Source organism: Vulpes lagopus, chromosome 3 (assembly GCF_018345385.1).
Source record: "Vulpes lagopus strain Blue_001 chromosome 3, ASM1834538v1, whole genome shotgun sequence".
NCBI lineage: Eukaryota > Metazoa > Chordata > Mammalia > Carnivora > Canidae > Vulpes > Vulpes lagopus.
In genome coordinates, this window is record NC_054826.1 from 14,526,006 (window position 1) to 14,551,789 (window position 25,784).

The 25,784-nt window shown below is 39.4% G+C and overlaps 1 protein-coding gene and 1 long non-coding RNA gene across 3 annotated transcripts; one reads left to right on the top strand and one right to left on the bottom strand.

Moving 5' to 3' along the window:
- Positions 1–172: 172 nt before the first annotated feature.
- AMACR (alpha-methylacyl-CoA racemase) lies at positions 173–21,307 on the bottom strand. Of its 2 annotated transcripts, XM_041748359.1 has the most exons (5): positions 20,835–21,299; positions 17,857–18,000; positions 16,416–16,576; positions 11,970–12,156; positions 173–2,790 (listed from the first exon to the last, which is right to left on the bottom strand). In XM_041748359.1, the coding sequence occupies exons 1-5, from the start codon at positions 21,079–21,081 to the stop codon at positions 2,381–2,383; spliced, it is 1,149 nt and encodes a 382-aa protein (XP_041604293.1). In that variant the 5' UTR covers positions 21,082–21,299; the 3' UTR covers positions 173–2,380. The 2 variants fall into 2 exon arrangements, 1 of the variants encoding a protein (XP_041604293.1); XR_005986772.1 differs by lacking the exon at positions 16,416–16,576 and having other exon boundaries at positions 2,653–2,790; positions 20,835–21,307.
- LOC121486919 lies at positions 19,569–25,738 on the top strand. The gene is made up of 3 exons (XR_005986773.1): positions 19,569–19,937; positions 23,129–23,343; positions 25,331–25,738. It is a non-coding gene; the product is annotated as an uncharacterized LOC121486919 (long non-coding RNA).
- Positions 25,739–25,784: the final 46 nt, after the last annotated feature.

Genomic DNA, 25,784 nt, shown 5'->3' on the forward strand with positions numbered 1-25,784 from the left:
TTTGAGGTGAGCCAAAACATTTCATATTTTGGATATTATTACTGGCAGTTAAAGGCATCCCGATATGACATAGGTAAAATTATTTTGTGAATTACAAGTGCAATGTAATTGTGACTGAAGCCAATAATGTGTTTACAGGGGTGACATGAAAAAGAGGCCTGGATGCAACCAGTCATGTTGTTCATTGCGATTTATTTATCACCATACAATTTGTGGCATCTCATCACTCCCTATATTGTAGAATCAAAAGAAAGTGGAAATCAGTGTATTTCCACTACCTACACATTCAGGAATAAAATTTCTATGTACTCAATATAATATGTCTTTCATTAGAATCTGCCATCTTTAATGCCTGCTTCTCCTCTGTCTTCCTTACTGCTTCTTATGTTCTCATCTGCCCCCTTGCCTATTCCTAAGTCTACAGTTTGACATGGGACAACAAAAGAGGAAGTGTAGCACTTTCTGCACAAGGTCTTAGATAGACTCTTCAAAAAAAAAGTATGAATCGCTAACAAAAGCAATTATTAACCTTATTTATATATCTGTATTCTTTAAAAAGTTTATATCCTACAAAAACCAATTTTTCATTCAAACATTTTATATGAAGTCAATTAGAAATCAGTATTTTGAGCTAACCTGTTTATTTACAGATTTTTGCCAACTGGCTTTTATCCTTTCCCTCATCAATTCTTCAACAGATATTTTTTTTTCTGAGCACTTATTATGACAGTAACAACGGGAAAAAGACTTAGTTCATATCCATTTAGGACAGTGCTACTCAAAGTGTGGTCGTTGAATCAGAAGCATTATAATCATCTGGAAAAAATACAAATTCATAGGTCTTGCCCTAGATACACTGCATCTCTAGGGGTGGGCCTAGGAATCTGAATTTTAAAAGTATCTCCAGATGATTCTTTTGTGTGCTAGAGCAACTACTCTAGGAGCTTATGACTTAGTGAAGAGTTATGTAAACTAAAAGCAATGACTATCCTTGGAGATATGTACAAAGTACAATGGAAACATAGGAAGGGCTCCTTAGAACTAAAAATTTGTGAGTACCTAGAATTGTCCTAGACACCACAATGATTGAGTGATATCTGAACCCAACACCCTTCTGACTCCAAATTTCACAACACTGTATAAAACTTCCCAGGACTGACAACACACAAGAAGTTTCACAAAGAAGGCTGTGTTTGAACCAACTCTAAATTTGCAAAATCAACAAGCTGGAGCAAGAGGGGCTGGGAGCATTGTTAGTCCTGGAAAATATTACAGAATATGAAAAGGAGTGGAAGGAAGAGAGACCATCACATAATTAGGCACTTAAGGCAGTCCAATATAAAGCACTAGGGAGCAGGGATCATGGATGGGACTAAATAGCTAGGGAGAAGTCTTGTTAAAAATAAAGAGTTGATATGCTATATACGTGGCTTTATATTTTGTTATATAGGAAAAAGAGAGGACCATTGAAGAATTTTACAGGAAAGACCAGTCTGGTGTGGTAAAGATTACCAGTAGAGTAACATGATAAAAAGAAAAAAAATGAAGGCAGTAATACTGGAGGTCAAAAATCAGGTAGGCTGGCTGAGCAGTAGTCTAGGGCAGAGGTAATGGGGGCCTGAATGAAGGCAGCATTGGGTGTTGGACTGAGGGGACTGGTACAGAGCTATGAAGATGGAAGTGACGGTACTTCACTACTGACATTCACTTCTTTAAAATTTTGAAGATAGTAAACAGAGTGAAAACCAGCATCTGTTAAACAGACACCACATGAAGTATGAGTGAAGTAAATGGCACTTTGAACATAAGATTGCACTATAATCCAGGTGGCTCAGCAGTTGAATGCCTTCGGTTCAGGGCATGATCCTGGAGTCCCAGGATTGAGGCCCACATAGGGCTCCCTGCATGGAGCCTGCTTCTCCCTCTGCCTCTCCCTCACTGTGTCTCTCATGAATAAATAATAAATGCAAAAATGCTTTTTAAGTGCTATTTAAAGGACTTTCTTAAAAGCTTTTCAAAATTAAAAGCATAAGTAAATTTTGAGGGGTGAAAGGCTTTTTTTTTTTTTAGTAAAAAGCGTATCTATTTATTTAAGGTATATTATTAACATTTTTATATTAAAAATATAATCTGTCAAGTAAATTGAAAGGCAGAAAACCTGTCACAACTTAATATTGGTAAACTAAAAGTACTCCTCAATCAAAAGCTATGATTTTAACCATTTTCAGTATTCAATCATTACTGTGTAATCAATCTTGTTTCTTGATTAGAATAGTTGGTGCCCTGTGATACTGTTCCTTCATGTTTCCACACAATTTTATGTATTATTCTATACTGAACATGCAATATTCAAATTCACTTGCACTGGGAGGCCTGGAACTCAGAGATTAGCTCTTGGCTTATTAATTTCAATAATTTTATCTGAGGTAAGCTGATTGATCTCTGTCTGGTTGAACCCAAATTCTCTAAGTATCTCTTCAGTATGTTCTCCTACAAAAGGATTCCTTTTGCAAGAAGGAACAGCTGGGGTGCCTGACAGCAGAGGTGCAGGGCGGGGACTCACACTCTGTTCCTCATTAATGATAAATGAGCCCCGTTCTTTGTTATGATCGTGGTGGATAACCTCTTCAAATGTCAGAACTGGAGTCACACATGCATCTGTGCCATCAAAGATCTGACACCACTCTGCCTTTGTCTTCTTTGCAAATATATCTGCAAATCTCTTCTTCATTTCTGGCCAATCACTCATGCTCATCTGATCAGGAAGTTCATCAGACTTTAGTCCAAGTCCTAAGATAGAAACACAATTTCTTAAATTATTATGCATTAGGTGGAGTGATTATAATCACTAATGAATGAAATGCATTTGTCACTAATGAAATGCATTTGTCCTCACCACACCATCCCAAATAGGATGTTCTATAAGAGTCTCTCAACTGGGTCAAGAGAAGAAATTGAAACTCAACTTGAAGTTGAAGCCAATGGCTAGAGGGAAGAGGGTGGCAGGACTCCAAAGAGACTTCCCACTGCCAGGGTGATGTTATTTATATTTCATAAAAAGTTGTCTATTTGTAAAGGTCTAGTTTCTAGAAATTGATTTTTCCCTGAGTAGGTTTTCAAAAAGAAATTTCCTCATGATGTTATTATCAGCCATACTAAATTCAAATAACCCCACATTTTATAATAGTGTACCCGAACCCTACAAAAGATAACATTTATGACTTTACATGACTATCCCATTTTTTGAAGGAAGAAACCTAAAGAGAAATGATTAAATTCAAAAATTGCAATTTTTTTGTATAATATTCACTTCTTTTCATTTTTTATTTTTATTTTTTTACTTCTTTTTATTTTGGTCAAATAAAATAGCTCTAGTAGAACAGTGATGTTTGACTTATCACCCTCTTAAAACACTGCTGTGAACTAGAAACAAAGGATTTGTAAGGTAACCAAAGACACATGTAACAAGTTGTCCCTACAGATAATAGGACAGAAAGTGATCACCCAGCCAAATCATGAGTGAGGTACTCAGACTTCTGTGTCAAGCATGAAGGAGACCTTGAAGGCCTCATCAACACATGGTGCAGAAAAGAGGAAAGCATCCAGCTGGGGATTTAACAGAAAGGACGGCTTCTCAGGCCCATGACCTGATCTGTGCCTCCTTTATGGACTACAAGCACTTACACCTGCAGATACACCTGAACTCCAGTGCTGATTAAATTATAGCCGAAAGGCCACTTTACTAGAGTTTGGTATAAATGTCATTTTTACTCCCTCATGGAAGAAGATTTTTAAATGTAGATGGTTAGAGTGGAGCAATAACGAAAGGCCCTTCTTCTTATGCATGTTATTCTGCATTAGTTTAGTCAAGTTAATCTAATAATTCTCACTTTTATCATCTTCTCCTTCCCTATTATGTAGGAGAACAATGACTAATTGTAAGCTGCTATGAAGAGGAAGATCCTTACACACACACACACACACACACACACACACACACACACACAGATATATATACTTTTTTTTTTTTGAGGAAGATCTTACAGAGGTAAGAAGACATGAATACTGCAGGCCATTCTTAGGATTCTGAGGTATATAAGGAAATAAAGAGAACTCATGTAGTTTTGGATAGTTGTGAAAAGACACCTATGGGATATACAGAAAATAAATTTTTCTCTGTAGCCACTTGTCCTATTCAAATACCAGGAAAAACATGGAGCTATAACTTCAGGTTTGTCACTAAAATCTAAAAAAAAAAAAAAGTTTCTAAGGATGTCTTTTACTTTGCTTTCTTTTTCCTGATTGCCCCAAACTCTGTGACTGAAAAACAAACAAAATGACCAATTAACCAAAATTAGGGATAGATCATAGCTGTTAGAAACCTATTTGCATGTTTTTAAACAAGTTTTTTTAATCAGAATGCGATCAGAATCATAACACTACATAAAATTGGATCGAATATGTTCTTTCTGTAACAGACATTATATTTGAGATCAATGGTCTCACGGATTATAGCTTGTATACTGGAAAAATACTAGAAATCAAAAGACCTCAACTCTACCCCTAATTCTGACACCCCAGGTCTTCTACTGTTTTATCATCCTCTCTCAGCCCAGTTTCCCATCCAGTCCATGACCCTGGATCAAGGCCACAGGATTAACCACCAATGGTTTACGATACCGTACTTCCTATGCTCTTGACACTCCTGTATAGAACTCTAAAACTACTCCCCCATGTAAATATAACTGTAGATTGTGGCTAGTTTTTAACAGCATAACCAAGGTTAAATTTCAGGTATTTTAAGTCAAACAGATTTTCAAGGACTGGCCTGTAGACTCAGACACCACTTAAAATTTGGGAAAGTATGTTTTAATTTCCAAAAAGCTACCTTATATATACATGTACGCATATACATACACATAGGCAATTATAAAAAATACTTATAATTTTAAGGATCTATCATAAACTTTACTGGTCTGTAACACAGTATTAGGCATATATTAAGCAGTCAAAAATTCATGTTGTAAGTATCCAAAGATACATATTTACAAAGACTAGAGTTTATTACAAAGACTAGCGTTTATTAATAAGTAACAAACATTTGTTACAATACAAAACTGGAAAAATGAAAATGAACTTGAATAAGGAAATGGTTAAGTTTTAGTACAAGTATACCATCGAATATCATATGGCTGCTATATAAATCATCAGGCTACAGATTTTTTTGTATTGACAAGAAAAAACATCTTTAGTAAACTGTTGAATAAAAAAAGATAGTTATTAACTATACATTTACATAATTTTATATAAATATAATTTATAAATAAGTAAAACAATTATGTTGATATGTACACAGAAAGTCCTTGAAAGCCACATCCCAAACTTTCCCAAAGTGGAAGTACAAGAGAGAATTCTTACTTCTTACTTGACAAATTCCATACTACACTTTTTTCTAAAACACACATTATTTTGAATTATTTTTCATTTTTAAAAAATTGTCGTAGCATAAAATTTATAGTAATGGTTTTAAATTTCTGAGGAATGGCAATACAGCTTTCCACAGCGGCTACACAATTTTCATTCCCACCAGTAATGCATAGGGTTGCAGTTTCTCCACAACCCTGGCCACACTTGCTATCTGCTTTTCTTTTAATGATATTTTGGAATTTTAAGACAACTTAAAAAAAATTCTCTATTGCTTACCGATTATACTACACCAGTCTTAACATCCCAAAACATGTCATGAAATTCTTTATTTTCAGATTTCTTTGCCCCAGAAAGCAGTAGGGCCACAGTACAATAGAATTGATACCTTACAAATATCTCGTGTATTTATGTTCAGATACTGAAGAGTTTAATTGAAGTATGGTCTCAAGGATCTCAAATATAAGGTAAAATAAATGAGGCATATAATTAATACTACCTAAAAAAAAAATTGTTATAGATGTGGCAGTTTGTCCAATTGGCCTGAGAGAGTAATAATGTACATGAGATTAGTAAGTACTATTTTTGTATACAGATAATACAAAATAGATAAATACTATTAAAGAAAGAAAATGCTGAGTTATTCTGGCATGGACTACATAGATTAACCAAAGCTGATTTAACATGGCTAAGTCAAGCCTGAATCACAAATCACCTGTCAGCTAAGGATCCCTAGTGAACCCTGAAGGGACAGGGGGTTAAGGATACCATAAAAGGCTGTGGGTACAAAAAGAGGAGGCCAAAAAAAAAAAAAAAAAATCAGGATGTTTAAGGAGTTTAGATTTAGAAAGAGAAAATCCAGAAGGTGGTAAGAAGTTGAGGGACTGGAGCAATCAGCCAACTAGAAAAATGTCTCATTTCATTTTCAGTATTTACAGAAAAACTCACTCATTGTGGTGGAGTGTGGATGTTAGCAAATGATCATGCCACACATCTATTTCAGATGACAGTAAGATACACCAAGGAGGGAAGTTAACTCCTGGAATGGCAGAGCAAGAACCTTCAGAAACCTGCTCTTTCATAAAAGCAACAAAAACCCTGGCACAAATGGTCAGAAATAAGCTTTTTGCAACTCTGGAAATTAGAAGTTTACTACAATTCAAAGAGCATTTACTCAGGAAAAACAACTACATCTCAAGATCAGTGAGACCTGTGGTGTTAGAACTTGCACTAATTGAGGGACACTGGGGTGGCTCAGTGGTTGAGCATCTGTCTTCAGCTCAAGGCGGGATCCCAGGGAATCAAGTCCCACATAGGGCTCTCCACAGGAAGCCTGCTTCTCACTCTGCCTATGTCTCTGACTCTGTGTCTCTCATTAAAAAAAAAAAAAAAAAAAAAAAAAAAAAACCTTTAAAACAATAAAACAGAAACTTGTGCTAATTTCATCCCTCTCTCTATGGCTCTGTGGTAGCCATCAAAACCAATGGGCTCTCAATCACAGTGCTGTAATAATGAACACGGTAACAGCAATGATGTAGGAAGTAAATGAGTTTAGAGCTTCCCAAAAATCCCATCCCCAGAGAACTGCCATTTATCTAGCAGCTCCCTGAATGGCTCCATTCTCAGGGCTTGCTTCATTTGATCGGAATTAGAGCTCACAATGCCCTATGCCTGGAACATTTTTTGACATTTGTCAAAAAAAAAAAAAAAAATCAAAGGTAACTGTTTAATAGCGTAGCTCTCTGAGGTGGCATTCCCTGTTGGGACTAAAAAGAAGCTAACAATCAAAAGAAAAAAGTAGGGAATAAGATGCTCATGGGGAACTTTGAAATGCTCTAACAGATTCCAGAGAATTTAGAAAGCATCTATGTAGGGCCCAGGAAAGATATGGCCAGGTCCTAATCTTTCACCTCTGGCTTAACCCTGAATCTCTGCACAAGTAAGAAGTGAAGGCACAGCACCTCAGAAAAAGATGGGAAATTAATTAGCTCAAAGGATTTGAGGACATCTCTACCCAACCATTACCTACGTGATCACCAACCTAACTGAACAGACTTCAGTGGCTGCAGATAACTAAAGAATACAGAGTTAGTCCAGAAAAGTCATTAAACAAACAAATAGCAGCAACAGCAAATCCAGGACTGGAGAGATGGCAAGGGAAGAGGAAACCTGATTTCCAGAGTTGCCACATCACAATATTTAAAATATCCAGTTTCAACAAAATTTGTGAGGCATGCAAAGAAGGAAAATATGGTCCATACGCAAGACAAAAAGCAATCATCAGAAACTGTCCCTGAAAAAGCCAGACATTGGACTTATTGGAAAAGACTTTAAATCAGCTATTTATAATATGTTTAAAGCACTGAAGGAAACCACATCTGAAAAATTAAAAGAAAGTTTGAGAATGAAGTCTAATCAAAGAGAATATCAATAAAGAGAAATTACTGAAAAAGGAACCAAAAACTGGAATTGAAAAGTACAATTACAAATACAAACTCAGGGCAGCCCAGGTGGCTTAGCGGTTTAGCGCCGCCTTCAGCCCAGGCGGTGATCCTGGAGTCCCGGGATTGAGTCCCACATCGGGCTCCTTGCATGGAGCCTGCTTCTCCCTCTGCTGGTGTCTCAGCCTCTGTGTGTCTCTCATGAATAAATAAATAAAAAATCTTAAAACAAAACAAAACAAAAAACTCAGTAGAGGGGACTCAATAATAGACATGAACTGGCAGGAGAAAGAATCTGTGAACGCAAAGAGAAGTAAACTGCTTATCCAGCCTGAGGAACAGAAAGAAAAAAGAAAAGAAAAATGAACAGAACCTCAGAGATCAAGAGGACATCATGGTACCATCGAGAATACCAAGAAGCTCCAGCTGGAGCTTCTTCCACACATGCCTCTGCCCTTGTTTCCTGGACTTTCCTCAAAGCCTGGCCCCCAAATGCCAGTCTTCGCTCCTACCTCAAACCAGGAAACTGAGACTGCCTCCTGCCTCCAAGCCAGAGGAAGATGTCAACTTCGCAGCACTTGCTAGAGGGAGAAAAACAACAGCAAGCAATTGAACATGTTGATGAAGTACAAAATGAAATAGGCAGATTTAATGAACAAGACAGTGAGGAGATTTTGAAAGCAGAACAGAAATATAACAAACTCTGCCAACCATTTTTCAGAAGAGTCAGAACTGATTGCCAAAGTTCCAAATTTGTAAACCATCCACAAGTATCTGCACTGCTTGAGGAGGAGGATGAAGAGGTGTTACATTATTTGACAAGAGCTGCAGTGACAGAATTTGAAGACATCTAATGTCTTCAAATCAGGTTACAGACCAGAATATTATTTTGGTGAAAATCCATAAAGTTCTCTCCAAATAATTTCATCTGAATGAGAGTGGTGATCCACCTTCAAAGTCTACCAAAATCAAATGGAAATATGGAAAGGATTTGATGAAATGTTCAAGTGAAACAGAATAAAGCCAGCAGGGAAAGACAGCATGAGGAACCAGAGAATTTCTTCACCTGGTTTACTATCATTCTGATGCAGGTGCAGATGAGTTAGGAGAGGTCATCAAAGATGACATTTGGCCAAATCCATTATAGTACTAGTTGGTTCCTGATACAGATGATGAAGAGAGAAAAGGATGATGATGATGAAGAAGAAAGTATGGAAGATATTAAGAAGGAAAGGAGGATGAAGGTGAAGAAGATGAAGATGACGATGGGGGGGTGAGGAGAGGAGGATGAAGAAGAAGAGGACTAATGGAACACTGATGGAGTCTAACCTTCCTTTTTAATTTTCTCCAGGCCCTTTGGGGCAAGTTGCAGTCTATCTCTCTCTTTTTTTCTACTCTGGTGCTGATTTGCCCTGCTTTTTTTTTTTTTTTTAAGTCTTTTTTTCTCTCCCTTTATACCATGCTTCTCAACTTATTTTGAATGGAAATACCTTGAGTAGAATACAGAGGGAAAAGAATGTGTACCCCTTTTTGTTCCAAATTTATTTTTATCCCTTCTTGTCTCAACAAAAACTTTATGGAATCAATGCCACTGTGCTCTGTGGGAAAAAATAAAAGCCTGCTTCTTTAGCTCTACTGGAAGCTGAAGGGTGCTAGGGCCCTGTGTGATAGTGCGTAGAATTCCAGCTTTTTTCCTCCTTTCTCTGTATACGGAGCTTGGAGGTTACACTGTCTCTCTTTGTGAATATGGACAGTTAGCACTTACCAACATGTATCTGTCTACTTTCTCTTGTTAAAAAAAAAAAAAAAAAAAAAGGAAAAACAAACTTCAAAAAATGGGGTTATTGAGGGTCAGCAAAGGGTGGGTTTGAGGTATTTTGGTGGGTTAAGTGAGCATTTTGACAACATGGCTTCTTCTTTGGCGGGTTTAATTATGATGTTTAATGGCTATCCTTGCATTTTAAGATGACACTTTTACAATTATCATATGATCTCACTCATTTGTAGAATATAAGAAATAGTGAAAGGGACCATAGGGAAGCGGGGGGGAACTAAGTGGGGAAAAATTAAAGAAGAAGACAAACAATAAGAGACTCATAACTCCAGGAAACAAAAAAGTTACAGAAGGGGAGGTGGGTGGGGGGATAGGGTAACTGGGTGACAGGCACTAAGGAGGACACATAATGAGATGAGCACTGAGTGTTGTACTATGTGTTGGCAAATTAAATTTAAATAAATTTTTTAAAATAACAATAAACATGGACTATCAATAAAAAAATGACACTTTTAAAATAAAATTCTCTAATGATAACTTGAGCCCTGCCACATAATGGGAGAATCAGCAGAACCTGTAGGATCTTATTTGAAATTGACATTCTCTATTTTAATTTTGTTCCTGTTTCTTTTTAAATTTTCTTTTTGTTTCACTGGAAAGATGATGCTCAGTTTAAATGTTAAAAATGTACAAGACTCTTTGTTACAATAAAACTAAATGTGTACACACACACAACATAAGTCTCATAAGAAGAGACAGAAAAGGCAGAAAAAAAAATCCTTGAGGAAATAATGTCTGGCAAATTCCCAAATTGATGAAAAACAAATTAACTGCACATCCAAGAATCTCCAGGAACTCAAGCAAGATAAAATCAGAGATCCGCACTTAGAACAAACAAATGAGCTCAGTGAGGTTGCAAGAAACAAGACCAATATACAAAAATCACTATATACTATATATTTCTATATATTAGTAAGGAACAATACAAAAATGATACCATTTACAATAACATCAAAAATAGTAAAATTCTTCAGTATAAATTTTACCAAATAAGTGTAGGTTTTGTGCATTGAAAATTACAAAGAATCACTGAAAGAAATTATAGACCCAAATAGATGAAAAGCATCCCATGTTCATGGATATTACGGCTTAATATTAGTAAAATGGCAATAATCCCCAGACTGATGCTCAGATTCAACACAACCCCTCTCAAAAATCCCTTTTTTGCAGAAATTGGCAAGGTGATTCTAAAATACATATGGAAATGGTAAGGGCCCTGAATAGCCAAAATAATCCTGAAAAAGAACTTTGGAAGAAAAGAAAATTGGAAGACTCATACTTTCTAATTTCAACCTTACTACAAAGCCACAGTGATCAATACAGCATGGTGCTAACATAAGGAGAGACATGTGCATCAATGGTACAGAATCAAGTCCCAACATAAACCCTTATACTTATGGTCAACAGATTTTCAACAAGGATGCCAAAACCATTCGATGGAGAAAGAACAGTCTTTTTGACTAACAGTGCTGGGAAAATTGGATAGCCATATGCAAAACAATGAAGTTGGACCTTTACCTCACCCCATATATAAAAATTAACTCATAATGTGACAGAGACTTAAATGTGAGTGCTGAAACTATTAATATTTTAAAAGAAAACATTGGGGTGAGACTATAAAATTGGGAGTTCCCTGAATAACTTCCATGCAATACTTACTAAAGGATAAGTAATAAAAATGTCCTAATAACAGGTGCCCAGGTGGCCCCTGACACTAAAGATTATAGGTGACATCTATCAAGGAATAAGAACTGTGGAACAAGCAGGTCATTTCTAAGGAAGAATAATATGTGGGCATACAGGGCAATATAAACATCCAATTCTCGAGTATGAAATGCAATAAAAAATTGAACTTCTAGGGCAGCCCGGGTGGCTCAGCGGTTTAGCGCCACCCTCAGCCCAGGGCATGATCCTGGAGACCCGGGATCGAGTCCCATGCTGGGCTCCTTGCATGGAGCCTGCTTCTCCCTCTGCCTATGTCTCTGCCTCTCATGAATAAATAAATAGAATCTTAAAAAAAAAAAAAAAAAAAAACTTCTACAAAATGGATACTTTTTTTAAACTCTGAGCTATTCTACAGACTTGTCAAATTACCTGTCCTTTCAAAACATAAGGGAAATGCCCCACAATATAATGATGGCTATAATTAGGTCAATTATAAGGTAGACACAAAATAAAAGACATAATGAATTTCAAAATGCTCCAAGATAGAGGTTAAAGAATATCCACAAGAAAAGGGGAAGTGGAGGAGGCACATGAAAGTTACCCACCGTTGATCAGCAGCTTGTAGAACTGGGGTTCCAATGCTCCAACAGCCATGAACTCCCCATCTGCCGTCCTATAAGTTGTGTAGAAAGGTGCTCCACCATCTAATAAATTCTGTCCTCGAGGATTTTCCCACAGCCCCATTTGTAAAGAATGCCACAGGAAAGAACTCAGGTATGCTGTTCCTTCCACCTTTAAAGAAGAAACAGCATACACTATGAATCCAGGTATTTAAACTGTAAAAGCATGATTAATTTCCACTTAAGATTTTTCAACATTTGTATAAAAATGTTTGAGTATAGGAAGATTGTATCTAATTATACAACTTCTTTGATATTTCAGTGAAATGTGTTAAAACAGATTTATGATACAGGATTTCTCCACTATTTAGGTTAGAAGGTACTTTTCAGAAAAGACATAGAAGGAACTACTTTTGTTCTCCTTTTCAAATAAAACTGCCAAATGTTGACAATTTTTTAAGCCAAGTGAGGGCACATGGAAGTTCATTAAATACTCTATATAATTATGTATGTTAAAAAATAACAGGATAAAAAGTTAAAAATAAAACCGGTTTTTAAAAATCTATCTTCTGATCTCAATATCTATAAACACATACATGTAAATATATGAAGCATATCACATTATAATGGTAAATCATATTACAGTTAAATTTCACTTATTCTAGTTTGATTTCAAGCCCAAGAAAATTATATTTGAGTATTTAATATATTCTAATTTTAACAATCACTAGAAAGTTACAAAATAAACAGAAAATGTAAGTGGCACTTATAAACAAGTTTTCTGAGTCCATACAAACTAGTTTGGGAATGCCAACTTCCCACTGAATGCTGAAGTAACAGGAATGGATTCATATCCTTAGGTACAAATGTTACAGGCTGCATGCACTGGACTATCCAAAGAAGACTACTTCCCTATCCTTATGGCCTTCTAATCCTAATGATTCTAGTACCCCAGGAGAAGGCCATCAAAGCATCCTCATCTCCAGGAGTTGGAATGGGGTGGGCCTATGGAATTTATCAGTTACTGGCTGTGAAATAAATGCAAAATATATCTTTAGATACATCCCAATTTTCCCTTTTAACTTGAAATCTCATGTATATCTCAATTTATGGCTCCGACATCTCACATACCAAATAGTATGTGTATTTTGGATTAGTGGCCTAAAGAGATGCTTTTTTTGAAACTGGGTTACAAAGATTTTGGAGAGTCCCCATATTTATACATATACACATTCACACAGAATGATATACCACAGAGAATGATACATACACGTACACACACGTGTGTATACATATTTATATATAATTTCTTTTATATACCAGATATACTGATTAGTCTGTTGACAAAAGATGCACTAATACAGTTATGGGTCCAGTTTGGCCCATTCAGGACACAGAGAGGCACTATTTTAATCCTTCCTTTATTTGGGGCCACAGGAGAATACAGGACAGAAACAGAGCAGTTACAATCCTCACCTCCCTATGCTACCCAGACATATGGCTTCTCTTGCCCTTCACCCACATGTGGAGAAGCTAACGAGTTTTTGACACAGGAAAACTGCAGCCTCAATTTCCCCACCTTTTACACTGTTCTCATCATGTGGGACAACAGCCTATGTGCCAGGGCGCAGCCACCCCAGCTGAAGTCAAGTACACATCCCCAGATCAGGGACAACAAACACAGGAAAATAGATGTCATGTTTCTCAGTTTTAACTTGACAGTTTCCAAGGAGATGACTTCAGGACATCATAGGCAGGCCTGAGTCAAGGATTCTGTTGCTAAAAACATCTGAAAACTATGGCCTAAAAGAATAAGGTATCTGGGGACACCTGGGTGGCTCAGCAGTTGGGCGTCTGCCTTTGGCTCAGGGCGTGATCCCGGAATCCCGGGATTGAGTCCCACATCAGGCTCCCTGCATGGAGCCTGCTTCTCCCTCTGCCTGTGTCTCTGCCTCTCTATCTCTCTGTGTCTCTCATGAATATATAAATAAAATCTTAAAAAAAATAATAAGGTATCTGTTCCCACTAATCAGCTTCTAAAACTATTTTGTATTACAAGGGTTCCCAGAGATCAGAAAGTAAAGAATGCCATGCTTTACTAATCCATTAGGCCTTGAGTTATTAGCCAACACTCATTTTACCCTGATGCAACAGGAACCCTGAATCAAGTTTGCATTTCCACATATATTAAAAACCTATCTTCCTAATCATCATGTAACTCTAATTAGACACAGTCTGATGAAAGCAGCAATTATCTTTTATTTCTATTTGACTATAAATGAGCAATTACATTAGTAAATTATTTAAATTATTATTAAGTATTTAATAATACTTGAGTAACCTTAAGTTCTCCTTAAAACTCCCAAGGTCCAATGTTTGTTTTTAGCTCATTCCTTTTGGACCACAGTGACCATGTCCATAGAGTGGGTTTTGATAAGAGTATCAGATGACACAGAAATAGCACAGGGGGTTAGCCTTTGAGAAGGCAGTGCAAGCCAGGCCCAAGATGAGGGCCCTGGAAATGACTTTTGTAAAAGGTCACCAATGGCAAATACAACTTACACCATTCACATCTAAACTCTTGAGGTTTGCACCAACATCTGACCCTCTAATCATTCCTTTTTTTTTTAGCTCTCTTTCCTTTGCTTCTGTGAAAACACTCTATGGTTCTCTACTTTGCTCTCCTTAGCCCGTGTTTCTCCTCTCCTGCCCACTCTTCAAACAGTCTCAGGTGGCTCCCAAATGCCTCTAAAATTGTTTCTAGTCTTTAACTTTGAGGATTCATTGTACCTGAATATCTGAAAGCAACTTCAAACTTGAAATGACCCAAACTGAATTCCTTTTAAGATAATAATACCATATTCTCAGAGTACCTCCTCTATGCCAGGTATTGTTTAGAACCTGAACAAAGGATAAATTCATTCAGTTCTCTAATGATGCTGAGGTAGGTACCATTGTTATCTCCATTTTACAAGGAAGAAGCTAAGGCACAGTGACGTTAGCACCCTACCAAAGATCACAGAGCTAGTCCTTGGCAGAGCTGTGGTGGAAGAAGCAGGCTGCTAGAATCATGCTCTTACCCACTAACTCACCCTGCCTTCCATGGTACCAGTGATACCACCCACCAAGTCATCCATGCCAGAAACAAGAGAGTCAGGGTGCCTGGGTGGCTCAGTTGGTTAAGTGGCCAACTCTTGATTTCAACCACGTCATGATCTCAGGGTTCTGGGATCGAGCCCTGCTTTGGGGTTCCCGCTCAGCAGGGAGTCACCTTGAGGATTCTCTCTCTCTCCCTCTCCCTCTCCCCTCACTAATGTGCACACATGCACACAAGTTCTCTCTCTCCAGTATGTAAATATTAAAAACAAAAACAAACAAACAAAAAACAGGAGAGTCACCCTTGACCCCTTCTACTCCCCTCATTGCCAATGCATCACCAAATCCTGGCAATTTTACATCTCAAATATAAATATCCCTTAAATCCAGGCTCATTGTACCACCAATGACTTCAACACTTGTGCTTCTCTCTCAGCAACAACCCAGTAACTCTCTGTCTCCAGTCTTGTCTTCCTCACATCCATCTCCATTCTCCCTCCAAAGACCTATCTAAATGCAAACCTGTAATGGTGCTGGATTGGGCTCCTCCCCTGTGGCTTTGAGAACTTGGGCAAATTTTGATGCTTCGGTTTCCTCCTCTTTCAAATAACGCATTCTAAGTGAAACTGCTATTTAGGATTAGGAGAAATCACACAGGGAAAGTGCCTAGCATAACACGAGGCATGTGCTCAATGCATGACAGTGAAAAAACCAAAACCTCACAACGTTGGAGTCTCCCTTAAAAATGTAGAAGGAAGGTCCAGACTGGCCCATTTTACTTTAGCACTCTTTTTTTTTTTTTTTTTTAAGATTTTATTTCTTATTTATTTATTTATGAGAGACACAGAGAGAGGCAGAGGAAGAAGGCAGCCAGATGTGGGACTCCATCCTGCGACTCCAGGATCACATCACCCCCTGAGCCAAAGGCAGGCACTAAACTGCTGAGCCACCCAAGCATCCCTTACTTTTGAACTCTTAAGAATCTTTTCTATCTGCTAAGGGAGATTTCCTGAGCCCAGTTTTAAATGAAGAATGCCTGAAAACTATATTCTAAGCACAAGAATTAGCATGGGGAAAACTGTTGAAACTAACACAGGAATTAGATGAGCCATGAAAAGTTTAGAAAGTTGACTCCACAAACAGATAATCAATTATGATGTCCCAACACACATAAAGGATATGAAGCTATTTTAAAGAAAAGGATATCCTTGGTAATTGGGTTCAAACTTCAAATCTCAATGATCTCTTGTCATGTTCAGAAAAGAATCTGAGGCAGCTGCCTATCATACTTAGGAATAACTGGTAGACTTATCACTTCCCCTAATTAACACTTACCATGTTTGCATCGATGACCTGACCTTTACCAGAGCGTGTGCGTTCAAACAGAGCCATCAAGATACCAAGTGTGCATATGAGGGCACCACCACCGAAGTCAGCCAGGAGATTCAGTGGGGCATAAGGATTCTCACCACTTCCGCCAATTTTTGACAGAACACCTATATTATTAAATAACATCAGGGGATAGTACCCATAGATTTAATGCCTATTTTAAATAAATACATGAACACCGTAAAAGGAAATAACCAATCTCTCTAGTTGCTACTATAGTGAATACTAATACATAATGCTTTTCCAAATCTAAACTATTTAGCATATTTATAAGCAGGCTTTTCCCCCAACAAGGCTCCTTGTTTTGTTTTTCGTTTTTTTCTTCTTTAAAACGTTATTGCAACTAACGCTTTCAGGATTTTATTGCTAAGTTGTTGCTCACTAGTTTCAGGGAAAAAAATATTGTTATCAATTTATCTTATGGCTTAACAACAGTATAATCCACTTCCATTCTTATTAGAAAGAGATGCAAGAAAATAAACATAAGGAAAAGAAAAGTGATTCCATTTTAAAATAGCTGGAAAAAACAATTTCATCCTCACTCTTTTCCTCTACCTTGGATTTGTACTCACAGGAAACGTGAGACTTTCTTTACTCAAAAACACAGTTTCTTAGGAAACCCTAGGACTGGGTCATTTTAAGACTTGTTCTCACAGGCAAAAATTCTAATAAAGTGATAATAATGACTTGAAAACTACAGGTATTCATTGAAGTCTAAAATGGTAACTCAAGCAATCATTCATTTTTTTAAAAAAGATTTTATTTATTCATTCATGAGAGACAGACAGAGAGAGAGAGGCAGAGACACAGGCAGAGGGAGAAGCAGGCTCCATACAGGGAGCCCGACACAGGACTCGATCCTGGGACTCTGGGATCATGCCCTGAGCCAAAGGCACCCACTCAAACTGCTGAGCCACCCAGGCGTCCCCTCAGGCAATCATTCTTAATGAAATAGCAAACAATATAAGCATTTTCAAATTACAGAACAATCACCTCTATTATCACCGCATCTCTTACTCCCTGACAGGGGCTTGCCTGAGAATCGATCATACAAATGTAATAAGTAAATGTTACTAGGAGAGTACATTATTCCTCAAATGTGTTAAGACAGGGGGAAAAGGGTTGAGAATAATTCTTCTAAGACAAACCAATTCCCCCTTCCTTTTTTTTTAAATTTTAACTAGGCTCCATGCAATATGTGTGGCTTGAACTCACAACCCCGAGAACAAGAATCACATGCTCCACTGACTAAGCCAGCCATGGTCACCTGATTATGATAAATATTTAATTAAGTCTGCACCTTTACATATTCTTTGCAGTTAGTATAACTGTCAATCTCAATTGGGAACAAAATGGTAAGTACAGAGAACTTACTTTGTCTACCTACCTGACAAAGCCAAAAAGTTGATGTCATGGCCTGCTGTTTTCGAGAATCTTCCTGACTGGCCAAATCCACTCAACCTGGCATAGATAAGCCTTGGATTCTCCCTCTGCAGAATCTCCGGGCCTAGCTGGAGTTTTTCCATGACACCTTAAGAGAAAATTAACAATGATTTTTTTTTTCTTAAAGAGGGATGAATTGAGGATGGGTGTAATCCCGTCTCTGGCAAATAGAAAATGGCACTCTTGCAAGTCATACTAATAACATGTTTTATGGGTTTTAGCACGTTTCCTATACTTAAGGACACAATGAATGAGGTCACCATATCTAGAATGTGTGACTTTTGTTCCAGAATACTATTTGCTTCCAGGCCTTGCTTATGTCCCTTCAGGCATATCCAAGTTCTTTTAATCCCGACAGTGGGCCTTGCATTCCTTAGGTCAGTGCCTTTATGGTTCCCCAAATCTTTTCCTTGGTCATTTATCAGAAATGGTTTGTTCTTGGGGTGCCTGGATGGCTCGGTCGGTTAAGCATCTGCCTTCGGCTCAGGTCAGGCCCGGGGTCCTTGGTATCCAGCCGTGCATCGGGCTCCCTGCTCAATGGGGGCCTGCTTCTCCCTCTCCTCCCCACTTGTGCTCTCTGCCTCTATCTCTGTCTCTCTCAAATAAATCTTTAAAAAAATGTTTTGTCGGGATCCCTGGGTGGCGCAGCGGTTTAGCGCCTGCCTTTGGCCCAGGGCGCGATCCTGGAGACCCAGGATCGAATCCCACGTCAGGCTCCCGGTGCATGGAGCCTGCTTCTCCCTCTGCCTATGTCTCTGCCTCTCTCTCTCTCTCTCTCTCTCTCTCTCTCTCTCCCTCTCTCTGTGACTATCATAAATAATTAAAAAAAAATGTTTTGTTCATTTTCTTAAATTTTTATTTTATTTAAATTCAATTTGCCAACATACACTATAATACCAGGTGCTCATCTCATCATGTGCCCTCCTTAATGCCCATCACCCAGTTACCCTATCCCCCGTCTCCCCCATCTCCCTACTGCAACCCTTTGCCTCCCAGTTAGGAGTCTCTCATGATTTGTCTTCTTCTCTAATGTTTGGTTTGTTCTCTTGTAACAGTTACCCTGGGGCTTTATTGGTCAAAAATATACTTTTGAAAGCGGCTATCCTTTTTAAGATCTTCTTTTTCTGTGCCTGCATCATTACCTACCACCTTCTACCTCATGCTGTGTTTATGTTTGTATATACACCACTATCTTCTCTATCATCTTAGAAGTTCCCCTGGTAGGATTCATACCTGTTTCCTCAGGCCTCTCAAGTGCCTGGTATGGGTATCTTCACAAAAGGCTTGCAAATATCTATGAAAAGATTTGCTAAAATAAGCGTCTAAGAGCTCTTATCAGTAAGTACCATATTTACTGCACAAAATCCAAATAACTAGTATTTTAAATCACCTGGGATTAGAAATAATAAAGATTATATTTTTACTGTGTCTTCCTAAAGCTATGTAAATTACAAAAAAAAAAAACAACAACAACAACAAAAAACAAACTCTAGTCCTCTGCCTAAACACACCCCAGCCCCAACTGTCTCACCCAGCAGCTAAGTCTGTATACGTGGTTCTACTTTCCTCCTAATTGCCAAGAACCTGGAGTCGATCATGTTGAGCCTCCATCCTTAAACAGGGCATTATTATATTGCGACACAATCCTGATTATGAAATTATTACATCCCAATCTGCTGTGAGCATAAATGAATTAACACATTTAAGATGTCTGGTGCCCTACAGCCATTCAATTCATTCACCATTTACTGACTTCCCGCTATGTATTAAGCAAGGCTTTGGTTTAGTACTTGAGCAAGATTACCTTGGCAGCTGTGTGAGAAGGGATCCAAGTGGTGCTAGACCCCCAACATCCGCTTTCAAAAAGCGGTTACAACAGTGCGAAGGAAGCTACAGCAAGTATGGAAAGTAAAGCCTAAGCCAGAGAAAGGAAGAAGGACGTCTGGATTCCTGGTAACAAAGCATATGAAGTGAAGAGTATTTGGAGTTACGGTCGGAGTGCAGGTTTCTGATTCAGGCAACTGGGTGGGTATTGGCTCCATTTCCTGAGATTATATATAAGGAGGAGATGCATATGTTGGCAAATTGAACTCCAATAAAAGAAAAAAAAAAGGAGGAGATGCTATTTTAGGAGGTAAGACAGTGCAACTGTTTTGGGATTTGTGGAAGTTGCCATGCCTGGGGGGGCAGCCAGTTAAGAGACGTGCACGGCGTGTGTATTCCAGCAGCAGGTGGCTCTCCCGGGGCGGGGGGGGGGGGGGGGGCGCGGCAGGGGGCACAAGTTATAGGCTTGGTCATCATCTATAAGAGGTGAAAACAGTCGGAATAGATAAGGTGGCTCCAGGAAGCAGAGTGTAAACTAAACTGATCTGTAGCTGGAACTTGGGCAGCCCGGAGGGCGGGGGGGGGGGGGGGGGGGGCAGCGGTTTAGCGCCGCTTTCGGCCCAGGGCGTGACCCTGGAGACCCGGGATCCAGCCCCACGTCGGGCTCCCTGCGTGGAGCCTGCTTCTCCCTCCGCCTGTCTCTCTCTGTTGCTCATGAATAAATAAACTAAAAATCTTGAAAAAAAAAAAAAAAGCTGGAACTTGGGAACACCAGGATTTATAAGGCAGGGAGTGTTAGCCTCGGTCAGGGGGGTGGCTTGTAGAGGGTTCACCAACCCCCCAAAACTGCTGCAGAGAAACGACCCCTAAATGCAGATCATCGGTGACCAGAAAAACGAGGAACCGGGGAAGGCGCGGGAAATGGGTCCAAGGAGAAGACGGCAAGAGCGGTGTCGGGGATCCCAAGTACGGGAGCCCAGCGCCTGGTCCACGGAAGCCTCCAGAAGCTCCGCCTCCGCACGGCCGCGGGCAGCAGCAGCGACGGGTCGGGCGGGCACCCCCCCCCCGCGGGGCCCCCCGGGGCCCACCGGGGCTCACCGTGGCGGTAGGGCTCCAGCACCACGTCCGCCCGCGCGCTCAGGCGCCGCAGCACCGCCGCCCCCTGCGGCCGCTGCAGGTCCAGGGCCAGCGAGCGCTTGCCCCGGGCCAGGATGTTCACGTTTCCGCGGGCGCCCAGCCGGTCCACACGCACCACCTGCGCGCCGAAGTCCGCCAGGATCATGCCGCACAGCGGGCCCGGCGCCAGGCCGGCCAGCTCCAGCACCGACAGCCCGCGCAGCGCCATGACAGCCCCGCGCGGCCGGCGTCTCCTGCGCCTGCGCGCCGCCGGGCCCCGGAGTCTGCGCACTGGGCGGAGGGATCCGCCCCGCCGTGGGGGCTTTCCCGGGGACTGCTCTCCGTCCGCGGGCTTCCGGGTCGCTGGGCCCCGGCGAGCTCACGCCACCTCCCTCTCTGCGTATCCGCTGTTAAAAGGGTGCAGATTTTTTTGAGCAAAAGATCCAATGGGAAAAAAAAAAAAAAAAGATCTAATGAAGCAGCACCTAAAAGCAAAGGGGTTAGGAGCCTCTACCCACAGGAGCTGGGGAGTGGCTTTTAGAGAGAAAAGCAAATAAATTATTGACTAGCTATGGATTAAAATCTAATAGGCTGTTTGTGATGGGTTGTTCTTAGGTTCCATTTCATGACCTTGAGGCATTGACAGGGTTGGATTTTGGGTTGTTTAGTAAGGCTGCCTGGGTATTAGAGCCACATGGATCCAATGGCCTCCTTGTTTAATTAGTATAACACCCGCCTGTCGCTCTCCAGCTCACGTTCCTACCTTTGTCCAGACGTAAGCTGCCTCACCTCATTCTCTTGTTTTGTTTTCATTAAAAAAAAAAAAAAACTTGAAGAGAAAATTGCAAAGAATGATAAAGAAGACATCCAGACTGACACAATTATTTTTTTTCATATTTGCTTTCAGAGTACTGTTCCTTTAAAAAAATAATAATGACAATAAATGGTACACATATAGCTTAAGCTAACAATCAGGCTCAGATTCAGGTGAATCAAAGATATTATCCGGCATCAAATTTCAACAGTAAGTTCAAAGATACAGGTCATGGAAATGATTCTGCTCAGCAGAATCAGACGTCTGGAAAATCTCACATGGCCACAGTCTATTGGACACATAACCTCTGTAACAGGCTGAATTATGTCCCTTCAAAATTTATATATTGGGTGTCTGAGTAGCTCAGTGGTTGAGCTTCTGCCTTTGGCTTGGTCTTGTCCTGGGGTCCTGGGATCGAGTCCCTTATCAGGCTCCCGGAAGGGAGAATATGACTCCCGGAAGGGAATATGACTGTATTTGGAGATAAGGCTTATAAAGAGGTAATTTAGGTAAAATGAAGTCATATGGGTTGGCCCTAGTTAACATGACTGGTGTCTTTACAAGAAAAGGCTAGGACACAGAAAGCAAGTACTGAGGGATGCCCATGCGAGGACACAACAGAAGGTGACTATCTGCAAGCCCAGGAGAAAGGCCCCAGGAGAAACCAAAGTTGCAGATAATTTGATCTTATACTTTCAGCCTGTAGAACTGTGACAAAATGGCTTTCTGTTGTTTAAGCTGCCTAGCCTTTAGTACCTTATTATGGCAGTCTGTGGGGACTGATATAACTAATTAGAGGGTTGGGAGTGGGGAGTTATGATAGTTTGTTATAGCCCTAGCAGACTAATATACCCTCTTGCTATAGTTTAGGTCTCTAGTGAGATTCTCAGGTACCTAACAGACTTCCTTTTATATTCCAGAGAGTTACTTAGTTCTGGAACCATGCTTCCTAGATTCTGGGCTTATTTAGCATAAGTAATCCTATGGCCAGGGCTATCCTGTTAGATGTATTAAATAGATAAATTCTCTTCCTTCTAGAAAATATCATTCATTTACCCAGGGTGTCTAAATATAATAGGTACAATTGACAAGGAGAATCACCTGCTTTTTTCTTTAACCCCCAAGTCATCCCTGTACTAAAGGGAATCAGTAGATCACAGGCCAGCTGCTTGTAACTCCTTCCATAGCTAAAATCTCCTTTACCCACCCCCACCCCCCACCTAAAGTTACATCTCTTTGGTCCTGTTTACTCCACCAATCAAGACACAAGCACTCCCATGATTTTTATATATGGTCCACAGTCTATTAAATTTGCTGATGCTATAGTTATACTATTTATATACTATATTTTGTAGTTTTAATTTACATAAATGATGTTACATTGCAGTCACTCTTTTGAACTTGCTTTTGTATTCCATCTTATCCTAACTTGTCTCCCTGTTTTTCTGCCCTTTACTCTTAGATCAACTGGATTCTTGGCTTAAATACCATGGAATTCATTGGAAGGATGTCAAGTAGCTTACATAATTGCCTGCTGCTGCTGAATCCGGGCCACTGGAGTCCCATCCAAGGTCAAAGAATGAAACTGAGATATAGGTCTAGGTCTACAAAATTTCCACTCACCTCTGCCCTGCTGAGAGATTTACACCAGTCTGATTCTGGGTCAAAATAATAAAGGTACTAACTTGAAGGGCCTCCTACTGACAATTAAGATGAGGCCATTAAATTGTAATAATGACTCTAGTGCATTGAAACAATACATTATATATATGAAAAACCATCATAAGTTAATAATAATGCTTTTTAAGAGATCTTTTTAATCACTGTTGAGGATTTCTAGGGCACGAACTCATTATTCTAAAAATTGATAGGTAAAAGTGAAAAAAAAATCAAGCATCTGTCTTGTCTTCCGTATAAAACAGTATTTCAGAATAACCAAATAACTAGTGAAAGAATGTATTTCTTTTAAAAATGTCACTATTTTTGCACAGTGAAGGAAACCAACAACAAACCAAAAAGTTAACCTACTGAATGGGAGAAGATGTTTGCAAATGATATATCCAATAAGGGGTTAATATCCAAAATATATAAAGAACTGACACAACTCAACACCAAATAATAAAATAATAATAATAATAATAATAATAATAATAATAATAATAATAATAATAATCCAACTAAAAATGGGCCGAAGAGGATGCCTGGTTGGCCCAACAGGTTGACCATCCAACTCTTGGTTTTGGCTCCAGTTATGATCTCATGGGCCAAGGGATCAAGCCCCATGTCAAGCCCTGCATTGGGCCCCATGCTCAGTGTGGAGTCTGCTTGAGATTCTTTGTCTCTGCCTCTCTCCCCACTCATACTTTTTCTCGTTGTCTCTCATAAATAAATAAAATCTTTTTTTAAAAAAATGGGCAGAGGACCTGAATAGGCATTTTTCCAAAAAGACATCCAGATGGCCAATGGGCACATGAAAAGATGCTCAACATCACTAATTGTTGGGGGAAATGCAAATCAAAACTACAATGAAGGGGCAGCCCAGATGGCTCAGCAGTTTAGTGCCACCTTCAGCCCGGGGCCTGATTCTGGAGACCCAGGATTGAGTCCCACATCGGGCTCCCTATATGGAGCCTGCTGCTCCCTCTGCCTGTGTCTCTGCCTTTCCCTCTCCGTGTCTCTCATGAATAAATAAATAAAATATTGGAAAAAACAAAAAAACAAACTACAATGAAGTATCACCTCACACTTGTCAGAACTGCTAGAATTAAAAAGACAAGAAATAACAAGTGTTAGCATGTATATAGGGAAAAAAGGAATCCTTGAAACAGTTGTTGAGACTGTAAATTAGTGCAGCCAGTGGGAAAAACAGTATAGAAGTTCCTCAAAAAAATAAAAATAGAAATACCATATGATGCAATAATTCCACTACTGGGTATTTACCAAAAACAAAAACTCCCCATTGAAAAAGATATATGCACCCCTATGATTATTGCAGCATTATTTACAATAGCCAAAGTATGAAAGCAACCCACAAGTCCCTGGATAGATGATTGGATAAATAAGACATGGTGTATACACACCCATACCATGGAATATTACTCAGCCCTTAAAAGGGGTGATATTTGGGACAACATGGATGGATCTATTTTTTTTAAGATTTTATTTGTTCATGACAGACACACAGAGAGAGAAGCAGAGACATAGGCAGAGGGAGAAGTAGGCTCCATGCGGGGAGCCCGATGTGTGACCCCATCCTGGATCCTGGATCATGCTGAGCCACCCAGGCATCCCAAACATGGATGGATCTAGAGGGTATCATACTAGTGAAATAATTCAGACAAAGACAAATACCATATGATTTCACTTATATGTAGAATTTTAAAAACAAAACAAATGAACAAACAAATGAAAAAAATCCAAAGAGACAAATACAGAGAACAAACTGATGATTGCCAGAAAGGGGGGGTGAAATAGGTAAAGGATTTTTTTTTTAAGTTGGTTTCTGAAATGATAACTACCTACTATCTCCTTCTTAGATCCTCAATTTTATGAAACTTGTAAAATTAGTCTTCCAGATACAATTCTGGTCATGGGTAAAATTGTGGAACACTCAATTTTGACCTTCCCCTACCTTCCTTACTAATCACTCTTTTTTTTTACCCAGGACTTATTTACAAGCCCAAAGTCTCTTCTGCCTGCCTGCAACCAAACTGGGTGTCTCTACTAAGAAGAAAACTAGAATTTACGTCAACACAAAAGACCTCATTTATGTGATGAAGATCCTGTTCCCTTAGAGATATTCATATTTTACTAAAGGACCTCCAAACATCAGAGGCTCCTGGGTGGCTCAGTCAGTTAAGTGTCTGCCTTCAGCTCAGGTCATGATCCCAGGGTCTTGGGATTGAGCCCATGTAGGGCTGCCTGTTCAATGGGGAGTCTGCTTCTTCCTCTCCCTCTGCCTTCCCATCCCCATGCTCTGTCTCCGTCTCTCTCTCTCTCAAATAAGTAAATAAAATCTCAAGAAAAAAAAGACCTCCAAACATCAACGTCTTAGAGTTGCAAAGAGTTGAAGTCATAACAATGGAATAACAGAAAAGTGGAGTATTTTGTAGACAAAT